We start from the raw sequence: 15,870 nt of genomic DNA on the forward strand, positions 1-15,870 counted from the left end.
GTTAATGCAAAGCAGCTCTTTAAACCAAGGTTAAAACAAAACAAAAAAATGTTAACCAGATTGAAATCCTCAGGAGACCATGGGGGAAAGGAATCCAAATCTAAGAACTGCAAAGAATTCACAGTGAAGGAAGATCTCCATTTGGCTAAGCTCCGGCCTGGAGCACTTCAACTTCCAAGGACCCCATGTCCTCATTGTGCTGCTGAGGAAACTGAGGCTCTGGTAGCTTCCACGCTCTGCCCAACGTTACGTGCCTGCCAAGGCAGAGAGCCAGCCTTTGAACCCTGGTGGTGTGCTTCCAAACCCTCCAGAGCACCCCCAATGCCTCAGTGGAACAATCCTCATCTATCTGAGAGGGTTAAAAAGAAAAAAAAAAGCATTCACTTTTTTACAGACAAAATGATGGATGTGATGACCTCTCAAGGTCACTTCCAACCTCCAAATTCTGTTCTTTTGATACTAACAACTGCTGCCACCAAGTGCTCTGAGTTGGGCTTAGGCCTGTGACTAACTTCCCAACAAAAAGTGGGGCAGAGCAAGAGACAGGACTGCTCAAAGACCACGGCAGAGGATCCTATTTCTTTCCCTTTTTAACTGTCTGTGGGCTTTTCTCCTTCCTTTACCCCTCCTTTTTGCATGTGTTGCATAGAAACAGAAAGTGCCTTTGTACCAATTACTAGGCACTAATTTACGCTCTTCAGTGGGCACCCGCCTTGCTGGAGAAACATTAGGAAAAGGTGGGAGGGTCGGACGTGGGGGAGGATTCTAGCAGCAGAGGCCTGGAATGCTGCAAGCTCTTTCTCCAAGCCTGAGAACAGACAAGAGGAGGAAAGAAAATTAAAAAAGAAACTGGAAAAAATTTTTGGAAGTCAAGACTAACAAAATTGACAAAGCTGGCTTTTTTTTTTTTTTAAATCAAGTATGCTCACGATCATAAGGCATTCAGAAATCAAAATGATGGTCAAGAAATCCGACTCTAACCAGGGCACGACGTCAGGTTGTTTTAGGGGCTCCTGAACGAGTGAATACTGGGAAATCACCCACCCACTTTTCTTCTCAATGAGCTTATTAAGGAAGACCATTGTAAGCCGCTTTCCAATATGTCATACGATGTTTCTCCCTGGGAAGTTCAATCGGGGAATTTCCCACAGACGTTGCAGAATGACTAGTTCTTAGGATAAGTGTCAACAATTGAGCCAGGGATGTATATCTGACCCTTATGTTCAGAGTCTCAAGAACTGATTTCCCTCAGGTTACATCTTTGCGTCTGAAGGTAATGGGGTGTTACCATCAAAACAGCACGCTATGGACTCCAGTACCTCCCCCTCCCTGACCCAGGCCCCACTTGCATTCCTCCCCTCTCTCTTCTCACCACTCACAGATTTGAGAGGAAAATCACGGGAAACAATGGTTTTACCCTGTAATTCTACTCCACTTGTATGTTCTGTTGTGAGACAGTAATCCTGCCAGCAGCAGCAGTTCTTCTAAGGCAACCCTGCTTTGTCTTGCTAGGGCAGCTAGATGCAGGATGATGAAGGACGGGGGGAAAGTGAGGAGGGAGCAACTGGTCCTTCCTACCTCCAGGACCAGGAATAACAAGCTGTTAGGCCCCCTCACAGGCCTCAGTCCCCAGGGTGAGATTCCAGCAGTGAGCTGGGGCTCAAGCAGCTGTGGGCCATCTTTCCTTGGAAGCAAGGGAGTCTCTAGCCTCTTGTCTGAAACCCAGAAACAAACCCTACAGGACATCCTTGCAATTCTTAGGCTACTATCATCCTCCACAGCTAGAGCCCGTTTGCAGTCCTTTGCTCTCATTTTTTCCCCGACAGGATACATGAGCCTGGGTCTAGACAGCCTCACTGGGGATGGGGATGGGGGTGAAATCGCCGCCACAGGGCAAAGACTGGATCTTTGGCAGGTTATAAAAGTCTTAGTTATTACAATGGTTTGTGACCTTATAAAGGGGCACAGTACATAAGCAGCTCTACAGTATATCTGTGGTACTAAAATGTCACGGGGAGGACAATTATAGGGGAAAAAATGGCTAATCTCCTTAGGGGAGAGAAAGTGGAAGAAAAGGTGGCAAAACGATGATCTATGCAGGCCCCACTCAGACTTAATTGTAAGTATATCTTGGATGAAGCATGTCAGGCTATGAAATACCACTCTACATCACTTTGGGGAGCATTATGGAAAGAAGAATGGGGCAGAGAGAAGGTTTCCTTAAGGATCAAGGCACAGGGCCTCCCTTCTACTCATGAAAAGAAGAGCAAGTGGGAAAGACTGGGCAGGGGCTAATTAATGGGCTGCCCAGAGGCCATGTCAACACCCTGCCCTGTCCCTCAACCCCTGCCTCCTGGGTAACGGAAGTGGGTCCTCCTCATACCTCTGATGGTACTAGACTCTCCTGAACCAAAAAGTTGACTCCAAAGCTTTTTGTAGCAATTAAGGAAGAAGGGTTCATGAGGCACCGAGCAGGCCTGGCTCCTGTATAAGCAAACTTTTAAAACTTTAGTCTCAGGGAAGGAAATCCGCCTGAGTGAGAGCTAGCCAGTGATGGATGTTCCTAGAGAGGCCAGAAAAATCTATTTCCTGTTTGGAGGATAACTTCCCTGGTGGGAGCTACCCAGGTCCCCTCCACCAGATATTCTAGGTAGCCCAGAGAAATGTTCAAACAGGATAAAGAGAAACAGAAGCAGCCACTGTTGGCTGCTTTTGCAGCTCTTGTCTCTCCTTGTTTTTCATGAACTTCCTTCTGCCCTATTAAAAAAATACATTGTTTTAAAATTTTTCCCACAAAACTGGGGTGTGATGATTGGGATTTAGGGCTTTCTGGTTTTCAGAATCCTGTAAGCAGTGCCCTTAAGCTCAACCCATTGTCACCATTTGGGGACAGCTGATTTAAGTCCCTCCAAAGAGATAGTAAAATTGCACCTGTCATGGAAATAAGGCCTCAGGTTTCTATCACTGCGATGGCAACCTAGCATGACTCTACATCAGCTGGTTCTGATGACTTCTGAGCTGGAATTTGGATGCAGTTGTTTACCTCTCCAAAAGATACCCCCGTGTGTGTATGTGTGTGTGGGTGGGCCTGTGTGCATGTGCAGGGTGACCACAAAGTTAGGAAACTTGGGTTAATCCTTTTTTCTTTTTTCTTTTCACGGTCCTAGAGAGGCTGAGGGGACGTGGGAGAGGGTCTGGGGAGTCAGTGGGTTTGGGTGTGGGTTTGTGGAGGCCAATTTGGGGTGTGTGCTCAGATGTGGGGGGCGGCGTGTGGATGTGGGGTGTGCCAAGATAAACTTAAAGTTGGTTGCATTTTCAAATAATAAGCTCAACGTGTTTTCAGGCAAAGTATTCCAATGGGTCTAATACTTAATCAGAAACAATAAATACACTCTAAAGTGTCCAAAAGGTCTGGAGACAGAAAAGCTCATATTCCTTGTACTTTTTTTCAGATTAACCATGGATCCACTGCTTAAATTTTATAGGTACATCACCTGAGAAGATATCTGATCTAGAGGGTGAAGAAAAACAAACTGAACATAGTATTAGAAAATGTGAAGTACTGTACTACTTAAAAATAAGTTTCTCCTATGTTTCCTGATTTTAAGCTCGGCCCATTACACACAAATTATTATATTTGCACAAGAATCCAAGTTCAGAGATAGTACCCTATCTTGTGGATTAAGAAACTGAGGCTCAAATAGAGAAGAGACTGCAAACTTAAATGCCAACAGAGACCATGTAAATGATTAAAATAAGGGACACTGCCTCATATAAAGAATGGTCAGTTCAAGCCAATTGTTGCTGGGCAGGAATTCAGACCCAGTATTGCCAGTTCATTCGATTTTTCCAGAGAAGCCAGAAATCTGGGTTTGTGTGGAAATCCTGATTTTTCCATGTTAGTAACAAAATCTTTACAAACCCTGTGCTGGTCAAGCCAAACAAATTAGCAAAGCAAATTCAGCAGCAGACCTCTAGTTTACAAGCTCTGACTTCAAGGAACTAGGTTAACATCTCACAACTGGGAAACAGTAGGACAAATGAGAACCCACCTCAGTCCACCTCAAAGGGGTCTTTTCTCCTAGGATACTCCAGAAATAACTGCACTGAACTAAACACAATTTTGTTTAAGTGGCTCAACTTCTAAAGCCACTGGTTCTGGGACTTTCCAGGTGGTCCAGTGGTTAAGACCCTGCGCTTCGATCCCTGGTCAGGGAAGTAAGATCCCGCATGCCACGCAGCGTGGCCAAAACAAATAAATAAATAAATAAAGCCACTGGTTCTATAAAAGTGGCAGCTGTATGAGGCTCTAGGAGGAGAGGAGCAAGCAGCAGGAGGGATTCTGGTTGGGCCACATTGAGCAGGGGGGGTGTGGCTGGAATTTTACTTCTTAAAGTCTTCACAAAATACAGACATTCCAATTGCTATCTCTTGGCCATCTTCTGGGTTTAATACCAGCAAAAAATTTTAAAAATTTAAAAAAAATTTTAAAATCAAGATGCTACCCCACCCTAAAGACAATCTAACTGGAAGCTGAATCGGAAACTTCCAAATGCATGAGGCCTCCTATGAGTCTCTTATTTAGAGTATCCTTTGCACACACCTTCTCTAGCAGGAGTACACTTTTGACAGTCTTTACAGAGGCTGAGGGTTTTGTCCAACCATGTCCTAGCATTACAGAGCCCCCAAACATAAATAAGACACCTGCAATTACCACATCACTAGTTTCAAAAGACTGACTGTAGCATATAAAATGGGATTAACACTTCACTTCGTTTTCCACTCTGGACTGTGTAAAAGGTCCTCCTGAAACAACCGAGCTGACTTGCCTCATGGAGAATTAAAGAGCAGCATGCATCCACGCACACCTAAGCAGCCATTGCTATAAATGCCTGAGAAAATCACTCAGCAGAATGGTCCAGAATGCTTTTCTGAGTTGGACAGACTCAGGGAGCTCACAGAGAAGCTCCGCAGGCCTCCCCAACTGCACAACTGGGCAGCTCCCTGAAGGAGAAAGTGCCTTTGCTCAAGGTGGCAGTGGGTGTCCCTGTGAGCTGAACTCCGGGAACATGGCTGACACAGCCAGGCCCGCCCAGCAGCTGTCGGTGAGAAACACCCTCTGGTTATTATACCCCTACTTCACCCTGGGAGCCACGCTAAAGGTCACATCCCCCAAGCCAGGCACAGCAACCTAACAGACACAAACTTTAAAATGTGCTGTTTTATGGCAACCTAGATGACAGCCGCAAGCAGAACCTGATTCTGCATTAACCACGAGGAGGAAATTCAGCTTTACTCCTGTGCCAGCAGCCACCTCCACAAGAAGCACTTTCCAAAGGAAATAAAATATGAGATGCAGTTACGTGGCCTTTTTAAAAAAAAGCAAAACCAAACCAAACCAGCCAATGATCATTTTGAAACCACAGGCCCAGGGCCTCATCTTAAAAGTACCAACAATTACACCAAAAAACGACAATACTTTCCAAGTAATTCCAACAAGCTCCTCTTAAACATGGTGTTATAGGACAGAGGGAAAGGAGTTCATGAGAGGACCAAGCACTGTGCTTCCTTATCAGAACAGCAGCTGTAAAGGAACCTTACTAAAGATGGGGAGACAGCATGGTCAAGTGTGAATGCTTTCCAACTTTTTCTGAATATGTTAAACAGAACCAACAGAATTGGCTGACCAAGGTTCCTATAAGTCTCCAAAGCCCATTTTATACTGCAGATGTCTTACCAGCCACATGCATCTGATCAGCCCTGCCTTTGGCTCTCCCTGGGAGAGACCCTTCCACAGGGCCTCCAGAACATCCCAACGTTTGTTATCAGCCTTGACCTCCTTGACCTCCGTCAAGAACCACACCTCCTCACTAACTGCTCTATTCAGGGTGGAGGGTGCGACCTAAATCACGTGGGAAAAAATCCACTCTGAAATCTCATTAAAAAGGCTAACTAGTTGTGAAGTTAACCAACCATCGCTTGATCAAACTTCTCTGCTGCCTGAAGCAGTGTTATTTTAAACCTCTCTGGGGATTCTTGGCCAAATTTAAAACCACCTTGGCAAGCCCTGAAAAGTAGCAAGCATACAGCTAACCGAGCCCTTAGTCATCCCTAAAAGGTTCCATATAATGTGCGCCGCTTCTCTCCAGGTTTCAGCCACTTCGCGGCAATCCCAAAACAGTAAAATAAAAGATACGCCATTTGACTGTGCCCCCCAACCCCCCGCCAGCGTCTGTCCAAGTGGGGTGGCCCCAGAGTCGCCGGGTGCGGGAGTCCTGGGAGGGGGCGGGGCGGGACAGGGGAGGGGCGGCACCACTCCCCATGAAGCCACGCACATCGGCTGGCACTCGGCACTCACTCTGCCCGCCAGGTTAAGGCTCTCCGTGGCTTCTAGAGGCTGGGGACGATTAAGGAGTGAGCTTTCCGTCTCTACCCGGTTCAATCATTTTAAAGAGTTAAACAGCATCTCATCCTAAGTATTTGCACCCTTTCGGCCGAGCGTGGTGTCCTTTAACGCCCAGGAAGGCTGCCCGGCCAAAGGTTAACTAACCCGAGAGTTGGGTGGGAGAGGGAGACGCCGCTAACCTGTATGCACTCTGTAATGGGCTTTGAGATGGGAGGATTTTCCATAGACTTTCCCACAGCCACTGTAGGGGCACTTGTGCCTCTTTTCGGAGGCGTGTTTCCCCTTCGCAGCCACTCCAGGGTGGAGGAGGGAGAGCGGGCTGGGCGCGCTGCCAGGATCCTGTCTCTCCTCCGGGCTGTGGGAAGGACTCGACCCAGATTCGGTGGTCACATCGCTGTCGGATCCCATATCCTCATCTGGACTCTCCAGGCTGTCGCTGCACACCGAGGGGGTCTGGATGGGTCGGTACTTGTTCAGGTCCAACAAGCTCTTGGCGATGGTGACCAGCGTGCAGTAATCCTTCCAGGTGTCCCCCGGGTCACCATGCTCCTTGGTCACCTCGCGCTCAGGTAGTCGCAGCCGCTCGGCGTCCGGAGCGCCCCCATGCTCCGGCACCGCAGCGCGGTTCGAAATGGAAACCAGACACTGGGCAGCCACGAAGTCCATGTAGGCGGCCGCGGACATGGTGCGGGCGACAGCAGCCCCGGAGGCGCGGCCAAACTTGGCGGTGGCTGCGGAGGTTCGGCTCGCCGTGCCCTGGCCTCGGACGATGAGCGCGGCGCAGCGCGGCGCAGCGGCCAAGGGGGCGGGGGCGCGGGGCGCTTCCGACTCGCAGGAGCGCCGAGGCGACCTCAGCCCCTCATCTTTACGTAACCGGCAGCGCCTCCGCACGCAGCATCCACGGCCCCGGGCTCCGCCGCGCTGCCGCCTCTCGCCGCCTCCGGTGCCCAGAGCCGGGCGCAATCCCCCCGACGGGCGCACAGTCTGCTCCGAGCCGGCTCCCCTGGAAAGATGCCACACGTGGCGGTCGCAAGTTTATTCGACCGAAAACGCCCCCGAGGCGCTGGGAGAGGAAACTGCAAGAGAGGTACACGCCCTCGGCCGCCTTTTCAGTCGAGCCAAAGCCCCAGGACATTCACCCAACCACCCGGACGTGGGTGGCAAGGGCCGGACCAAGTGCCAGGTCTAAGAGACACTTTTCCCCCAGTCCACTGACGGCTTCTGAGCCCCTGCTCTTGCCGGTCCGCACCGTTCCGGCATTCTCTCGCTCAGTAACAATTTCGCAGAATCCCATCACGTCACAATCCAAACCCCCTCCAATTGGCCAGTGGGGAGGGTGATTCAACTCTGTTTACTTTCTTCCCCTGCCAGTCAGAACAGCCTTTCGGTGGAGAGGTGCGTCTAGAACTGAGGCGTGCGGCCAATCCGACAGTTCTGTTTCGATGCCTCGTGCTACCTCTACAGCCTCGAACGCCGACATTTAAAAGGGTAACAGCCGGGAGGCTGGAAAGGAGCAGCCGCGCATCTTTGGGAGTGTCTCTCAATCCCTTAGCCGGTCTAGGCCTCTTGGCTCACGTTCCAGCTTGCGGAGTGTGGGATACACCTTCCCTACTCGGTTGCGTTCCTTCTTATGACAAAAGAGAACTTCAGTTTCATTTTCCAGCTCGCAAACAGTTAAGTGACTTCCTGCAAACGCTACAGTCCCAGCAACCAGCCTTCCAATCAAAAGTAAGTTGGTTGATGTCACTGACATTGGCTCAGCCAATCAGAAGGGCATTCCGAAGGCCAGCGCTGCACACTTGTAAACGCGAAGAGCTGTAGTGAAACTGAACACATACTTGTACTTTGTGTTGCTCATGGTAAAATCGAGATATGTATGGGAGGGCAGTGGTGATAAATAAATGCAAAGTGAGTCAATAATTTTAAAAAAACAACTAAATATGTCAGGCCAAGTTGCTCAAGAATAAACACAAATGAGAAAGCATCAATTCGTTTTTCCATTTCAGGATGCAGCATACTTTGGGGCAGATTTTTAGTAATTCTTCCACCCAATACATTAACTATGACTAATTCAACTTAAAAATGCAGAGCTGACAAAAGTTCTGTTTTAAAGCATAGTCCTTCTTCTGTCTGGCTAGTCTTACTTTGAAACGCTTCATTTTTTCTTTTGTGATACCTCAATTCCTCTCCTTCCCTCGTGCAATTTATTCTAAGGAAGCTGTTTTCGTTTTGTTTTGAAGCTATTGTAACCTCTCTAAAATAAATGGAGACAAAAATCCCTGCATAACTTTTAAACCTTTAAAAAAAACAACAACATTCTTAGCTCATTTTCTTTCCACAGACTCCTGTGGGATGTTAGGGTGTGTATCCCTTCCCTCACTTAACAGATATGAAGACTGAGATGCAAGGAAGTGACTTGTGACAGAACTCCATTGAAAACATAAATCTGATTCCTAGCTCTTCGGGCTTCACAACTGAACTCTTTGGTTTTGTGAAATATTAACTCTGCTTAACAGATTCTTAAGAACTGGAACCAGCCAGAGGTCCTTAGCCATTGAATATTGTGGCATTACTTGATCAACAATTAGTATGACTCTTAGAGTCTGATTAACTATGTTTGCCTCTCCCTCTGTAGGAATGATGGGGTTGTTTTTCACCTTGATAGCTGATAAAAGAATCTAGGGCCAATGTCTCTTCCAGGAGGTGTACTATCCGCAGAATTGATTAAAAATACATTTATTTTCCTAAGTGGGTGTGAGGGACACCTGTTTCTATGTGATGTAGATCCAGTGAGGTCTAACCATACCCCCCACTGGCTATTAGCCTTTGTTAAGGTTTGGGAAAGTTACATCAGGTTCCTGGTCTCTAAAGGAAGGGTCTCAAATTTACTCTTCTAGTTTGAAGTCTACGGTAGTTTATTTCGACTTTGCTTTTAAAGTGGTACAGAAAGATACTGCAGTAGGTGACTACACAGGAAAGGGAAGTTTAGAAAAGGGGTGCTGGTCAACTAAGAATATCATCATCACCATCCTACTAAGGTAGGTGGTAGGTACATGTAAAGTGAAGCCATCTTAGAGTTCTTGTATTCCAATCTCCTTAATTTTAGAAAAGAATTCACTGAAGCCCAAGGGAGTCTGCCTACTTCATGATTTTTCTGGGACAAACTCTGTCCCCAAGGATACAAGATCAGTTAGAAATTTCACATTTGCTTGCCTCTTTAAGGTCCACCACAAATACCAGCAGGATCTCTCCAGGACTCCCATGATCACGGCCTATACAGTCTCTCAGATTTGCATTGTAACTGGCATTGCAGTGGGCACCTTCAGATAGCAGAAAGCCCTATAGTTAACATCGGGGTTATTCCAGAAAAGAAGGAAAGTTTGTATCTTTCCTTGAAGATTGTAATCCAGGAACCTGAATAAGTCAATCATCATAGGTTTTTGTGTTTTTTGGTTTTTTTCTATATAGACTTACTTCTTGCCCTCTTCTCTTTAACTCCCTCTAATTTAATTTTGTTTGGACTGGACATAAACCCTGAACTCTTCCAACTCATTCATTTCAGAGCTATACAAGAAAGTAATAAAATACAACTCAGATTTCATTTACATGAATTTCTCTCACACACTTACAAACATAACTACTACTTGATTTAGAGTATCTTTTTAAACCCAACAATTCTAGAAGTGTAGACTGCTTTCTCCTTTTTCTCCTCTTCCACGTATCCACTCTCCAGATATTTATGTTTCTGTCAATGAGTTAGGCATGGGGGAATACAGAAATGAAAAGACAGTCTGTCCTCAATGAGGCTTATATGTTAAAAACAACTATAGCTATAGATAGATATAAATATCTCACAAGTAATAATTCCTACATCAGGATTTTTTCTTGTGTTTTCAACAATAGGATTTCCTTTCTGTGCTAGAGTGCATATTATAGTGAAAACCAATTAATGCTGTTTTGCCAGCATGTGGTTGTCCCAATTAAAATTCTGGCAAAATAAATTATCCCAGATCAATGTGAATCATTCCAAATTGCAATGAATAATTTATAGTAAAGTATATATTATGCCACATAAATATAAGAAGTCTGTTTTCCCCCAAGTTAATCTTTGTAAATACACATTTCAAATCCACACAAACCAACTGGGAGGAGCAGAGCATTCAAAGACTAGAACTGTGCTTACAGTTTGTAAGTATGCATTTTCCTCCCTAATTTCTGCCTAAACCTTGGCTTTATTTTCCCAGTTCTCAAGAACAATGGCCTGTAGCAAGAACGTCTAAGTCTGATTTTCTGTGCATCCTAAAGTTTTTATTTTCATTATCACCCCTCCTAAGAGGCAGTGCCTACAGTGAGCTGATTTTCAGTTCAGGCCAGCATGGGGCAGGGAACTGGCCTCCTGGGCCTGAGGGTGGCTGTGTGACCTCAGGCAACCTCTTAAAGCTATTTCCTTATCTGTGAATTAATGGGATTAGATTAATACATCTCTGTAGTCCCTTCCAAACTCCAAATACTCCAGGGGTCCTCCCACCAACCAAAAAATTCTAGGCAAGACTTGGGTTTTTTAAACACCACCTCATCTGCTGTGCATTTACAAATGCAGCTCTTTAGGACAGTGAAAGTGAGAATACCTTAAATCAATATTTAATTGGATAGCAGGCACAAATATAAATTCGTTCCAAATCCCTTAAATCCTTTATTCCTTAGTTTCTTGTTATAGTGCTGCTTCTTTCTTCAAACTAGTTTGTGGGAAGCGCGCGGAGCGGGGGAGAGGTCACAGAAACCCACCCTTTTTCCTAGGCCAGTTTTCCACCCCAGCTCTTAGTGAGGTATTTCCAGGCACACGCAACCCATTCCCAGGCCCCTTCCCTGGAGGTTTTAATTCAAATGGAGCCCACGGCAACTCCCGGGGTGGGGTGGGGGGGGAGCTCATCACCTGGAGCTTAATCTAAAATACACATTGCCCAGTCTCACCCTTGCCCAAGGCTCAGGGACTTTTAGGTTAAAATCGCACTCTGTAGGTAGTGGGTTCCAACGCTGGCTTTTCTCCCTCTTTCCTGCTGGGAGGCGTGGACGGTGCTGGGCAGAGCTGCCAGCCTCCCTGTTGGAAGGAAGGAGAACAGATGGCCCGCTGGGGGTAGGGGATCACGTGTCGGACCTCACTCTGGGCTGGATCCAGACTTCTTTCAGGACCCAGGTCCTTCGGCTTCATTGATCCCACCAAGGCATACAGGGCATATTGGGGGGCGGGGGTGCAGGAGGAGAAGCAGTGTTTATTTTAGTGAAAGCTGGGTAATTAGGGGAAGGTGGCAAGTTTGGGGAGGAGGGAGGAGGGAAGAGGGGCTGAAGGGATCGAGCTTCCAAGAATGGCGGTGTGCCTGGATTTGAAATGCAATCAGGTAAAGCCCTCCCTATCTGTTGAAATGCCCGTGGCCATAACGACAGTTAACACGCAGGTGCTGGAGAGGGAGGAGGGCCTCCGGCCCGCGCGAAAACTTGCACGACGCCCTACTTTGCTCTCGCTCCACTTAGCAGCCTTCCGCAAAACTCCAGGCCTCTCCTTTGCCGAGCCGAAAGGCCACCCGTTCATGCATATGCAAGAGGATAAGTTTAGCTCTCAGCCCCGCGCACTCGGAGGAGCCCCACGCCGCGCACGGTGAATCACCCGAGCTCGTGGGCGGGCGTTCGGCTGGGGCCGCAGACTGGCGGGCGGCGCAGCCACTCGCCGGCCGCGCGCCCCGGCCTGGCGTCGCCCTTTTAAAAAGTCTTCCGCGGGCGGCCGCCGCAGCAGCAGCCTGAGGAGGCGAGTTCATCTGAGGACAGTCCCAGTTCTCAGAAATCCCTTCCCTGCTGGAACATCAAGCTCCCTTTACTGCAGTTGAACAAACTGCCCTAGATTAGGGGATGAGGAACCCGCCCCAAACTCGTGCAAGAAGCTCCGGGCGCCCGCGCCCGCGTGAGCTAACCTTGAAATTAGCCCCTGCACCCGGTCGGGAAGGGGTGGGAGTGGGCGGAGGCTGCTCGTTGGCCCCTCGCGGCCCAAGCCCTAGGATTTGCGCCCTCTGTGCGTACGGCCCCCGTTTCATAACTCTGGCGGGGTTGCATTTTAAAAAAAAATTCCCTGGGGGAAGACAGGTGTGTGTGGGGGGACTGGGGGGAGGAGGCACCTTCTCCATCACCCACGCCCGCGAGGAAGAGGAAAACCTGCCCTACTGTCCCCTTGGGAACACTGCGGAGTAGGGTGTCGGATGACATCAGCTTCTAAACATATCCCGCACCGCACCCCAACTCAGCGCCGCGAGCTGGGCTAGCGCGGGGGAGGGGGGGACAGCGGGGGAGGCGTGTGCTGCCGGCCGCCGGCGGGGTGGGGCGGGCCGGCTGGCCGGGCTGTGCGGGAGGAGATGACTTTGCAGGAATCGTGCTCACGGAGTTTGCAGGCAAGCCTTTCCTGCGGTGGTCGGGCCACTGGATGCTGGGGCCACGGGGTTAGGAAACATTCGTGCCATTCCGCGCTCTCCCCTGCCCCACAAAAGCCACACGCACGCACGCACGTAGCCCTTGGATCTAAGCTGCTTTTGTTTATATAAATCAACCCATCCCCCAGTTGTAGCTGTAGCGCCCGGCTGGGTCGGTCCGGGGACCCTCCGCGCCCTCCAGCCCCGCGCCGGCCTCCAGGCTAAGCCTGAGAGGGGGTCGGCGAGCCCTCCCGGTGAGTCAGATGGGCTGTGTTTCCTGTAGTTGTTGTGGAACAGTTTGTCCTTTTTAACCCCCCGCCCTCCTCCCCCCGCACCCGCCCCCCCCCCGCTTGGTCTCCACCCCCTTGGTAAATATAGCGCTCACGTTTCATCATCTCTTTGTCCAACGAGCGCTAGACACCCCGGCCCGCGGCCCCCGCCGCCTCCCTCCTCCTCCCCGCTCGCGGTTACCTCGCATAACCCCGCGCGGGCAGGCGGCGGGAAGCAGCCTGCCCCGCGGCCCCCGCCAGCCCTGCACCCCAGCGCTTCCCGCCGCAGTACACTCCGACCTCCCTCCCAGCCCCTCCCTTGCTTCCAATTCCCACTTAAGTTGTGTCCCCAGGCCCTCGTCCCACCCCCCGACCCCCGATACGCCCGTGTCGTGGGGACCGGGTCGAGAAATGTGCATATGTTGGAAGGTAGACACCCCTTTTCCCAGCCCCAGGCGGCACCCCACGCCCAGGCCAGTACTGGATCTTCCACTCACCCATCCTACCCCTTCCCAAGGCCGCCCCCTGTTCCCCTCCTGAGTGCAGGTGACAGCTGCTTAGACAGTGTCTGATTCACCGACAGCTGAACCAGCTACGAGTACTTGGGGGTGGGCGCTTCGTGAACCGTCTCCCTCCCACCCTGTCACCCCAGAGGGGGAGTGGGCTGGTGGGTCAGGAAAGGCGAGGTGGGTGGGTAACAGCCGAGGAGCGCTTGCTTACTGTTCCCTCTCTCCCTTCCCCTCCCAGTTTCATTTCCACACATACAGCCACCCACCGGGGACCGGAGGCGGCTGGTGTTCTCTGAACGCAGGGAACTGGCTCTCTCTGTGGTCTTCTGTTTACTTCCCTCCTCCTCTCCCCCTCCCTCCTCCTCGCCCCCACCACCCCACGCCGCCTCCCGCCCCGAGCAGCTGGGAAACCTGCAGCAAAACACTGCAGTCATGAGACTTCCCTGGACTCGAGCTGCGGCCTGGGTTTGCCCTGCCCTGCCTTGCCCTGTGTCCACTTGGGGCACTTTTTTGTTCTGGAAAGGCCCTTGGGGCTCCCCATCCAGGACTGTGGAAGAGGCCTCCTTCCCTCCCTCCCTCCCTCTTCCTCTCCCCTCTTGGCACCAGGTATCGTCCTGTGGGGGCCCTGCCGGGCTGCCTTTTGGGCCAGGGCTCTGGGCCACTGCCATGAGTGGCCACCTGTCCAGGGACAGGTAGTGAGAGAGCTGACCGTGTGCAGGAATTCGGCATCCAGGACGCCGCAGAGCTGGCTTACTTGTTATCACAGGCTCTCCCGTTCATGACACGGTGCCCAAAGTTCCCTGCTGACCAAGGTTTCAGGCAGATCCCCGAAACCTGCTCCCAGGGACACACCCTCTCCATAGGGAATCTGGCAAAACCTTTCCTTTCAAAGCTTGCTTCCCAGCAGGGAAGAATTCAAGCTCTCTCCCTAAGGAAGCTGAAAGAACAAAGAGCTCTGAGGAGGCCATGAGGGTTGAGCTCTGGGTGCCGCCTGCCTGAAGTTCACTCCATTCAAAAGCCACCTCTTCACCACCGCTCTGCTCCACTACCATGGTTACCAGTTCCCTGTCCTTCCGCAGCACAAATGTTGCACAGAGGCAGAAACAAACGACGGCATTTTAAATGTTCTTTTAAATATCCAAAACACTGCCTTGGTATTTTGGTAGCAGAGAAGAGAGAGTGAAAATCCCGGCAGTTCCCTGGTTTCCTTCTGACCCTGTAACCCGGAATAAATCCCTCACCCTGGATGGCCTCTCAGAGCCAAAGGAGGGAAGGGAGCTTACTGAGATACTAGAGAGTAGAATTCAGAAGAGCAGGTCCACCTACACCCAGAGAATTAATACCCAAGTTAGAATAGTTCTCCCCTCTGCCCTCCAGCTGTAAAACCCCCAGCTGCTCTGAAGTACCTGCCATAAGACCATACCAAGCCCTGCTTGTTGCTGTGTTCTGCCACATCTCTCTCTTGTGCACCCCCCCACCCCCCATTCCCGGAGATGCTAGCATCTGACAGCAGAGTTCCCCACCTCCACCTCATTCCTGCTGACATCTTTGGTGAATTTAGCATCCTTGTAGAGTAATGACCCAACTGAAACCCTAGTATCTAAACTGCAGCCATATCCCCTTCCACCCTACTGTCATGTGGGTACCCTGGACCTTTGCATCGCCAAATAACAGCACCACCGCTGAACTTTTCATTTCAAGCATCCTGTTCCCTGATCAACATGTCTTTCCCTTCCAGCTTATTTACTCTAATAACCCCACTTGAACAATTCTTTGCCCCCATTTTGACCTCTAATCTACTTTCCCACTGTTCTTCATTGCCCTTATATTCTCATATCTCTCCTACGCACATTAGATTTCATAGTCATCACTATATCATCCCTTTGCATACACTCCTCACTTCCTTGTTCCTGGGACTACCTGCCAGGCAAAACCCTGATTCTGTCCAGCTTAACACGCTGGACAAAAATAACAGTGCTAACTGTTGTCACTAAATTTATGATCATAAATCTCAAGTGCGCTCTCAACACTGCCCTTCTGCATTTCCCTAGTCAGTTTACTTTCCCACACTCTGAAATGACTGCATTGCACCTCCTATCCTCAAATATCAACACCTCTCCCCTTCCCCACGCTGAGCTGAAAACTTTACTTCTCATTTCACTGAGAAAAATAAAAGCAATTTTACAAGAACTACCTCATCTTCCCACCCCATGGCTTCCATCCTACCTGCCTCT

The 15,870-nt window shown here is 49.7% G+C and overlaps 2 protein-coding genes across 3 annotated transcripts in view; one reads left to right on the plus strand and one right to left on the minus strand.

The window, feature by feature from the left end:
* Window positions 1-7,093, minus strand: part of KLF9 (KLF transcription factor 9) — a 100,185-nt gene extending 93,092 nt beyond the window's left edge. For both annotated transcript variants that reach the window (XR_014247838.1, XM_082403698.1), the window contains exon 1: window positions 6,586-7,093. Coding sequence is in view for 1 of the 2 variants with exons in the window: in XM_082403698.1 (XP_082259824.1) it covers window positions 6,586-7,090 (505 nt within the window). In the remaining variant the exon portion in view is untranslated. The remainder of the gene's footprint in view (window positions 1-6,585) is intronic.
* An 82-nt stretch (window positions 7,094-7,175) lies between these two features.
* Window positions 7,176-8,323, plus strand: LOC309634095 (uncharacterized protein; the record flags this gene model as incomplete). Its single annotated transcript, XM_082403697.1, has 2 exons — window positions 7,176-7,493; window positions 7,778-8,323. 2 exons carry the CDS (start codon window positions 7,176-7,178, stop codon window positions 8,225-8,227), a joined length of 768 nt encoding a protein of 255 aa, XP_082259823.1. The 3' UTR covers window positions 8,228-8,323.
* Between the last annotated feature and the right edge of the window lie 7,547 nt (window positions 8,324-15,870).

This window comes from Balaenoptera borealis (assembly GCF_965194805.1).
Source record: "Balaenoptera borealis genome assembly, chromosome: 8".
Taxonomy (NCBI): Eukaryota; Metazoa; Chordata; class Mammalia; order Artiodactyla; family Balaenopteridae; genus Balaenoptera; species Balaenoptera borealis.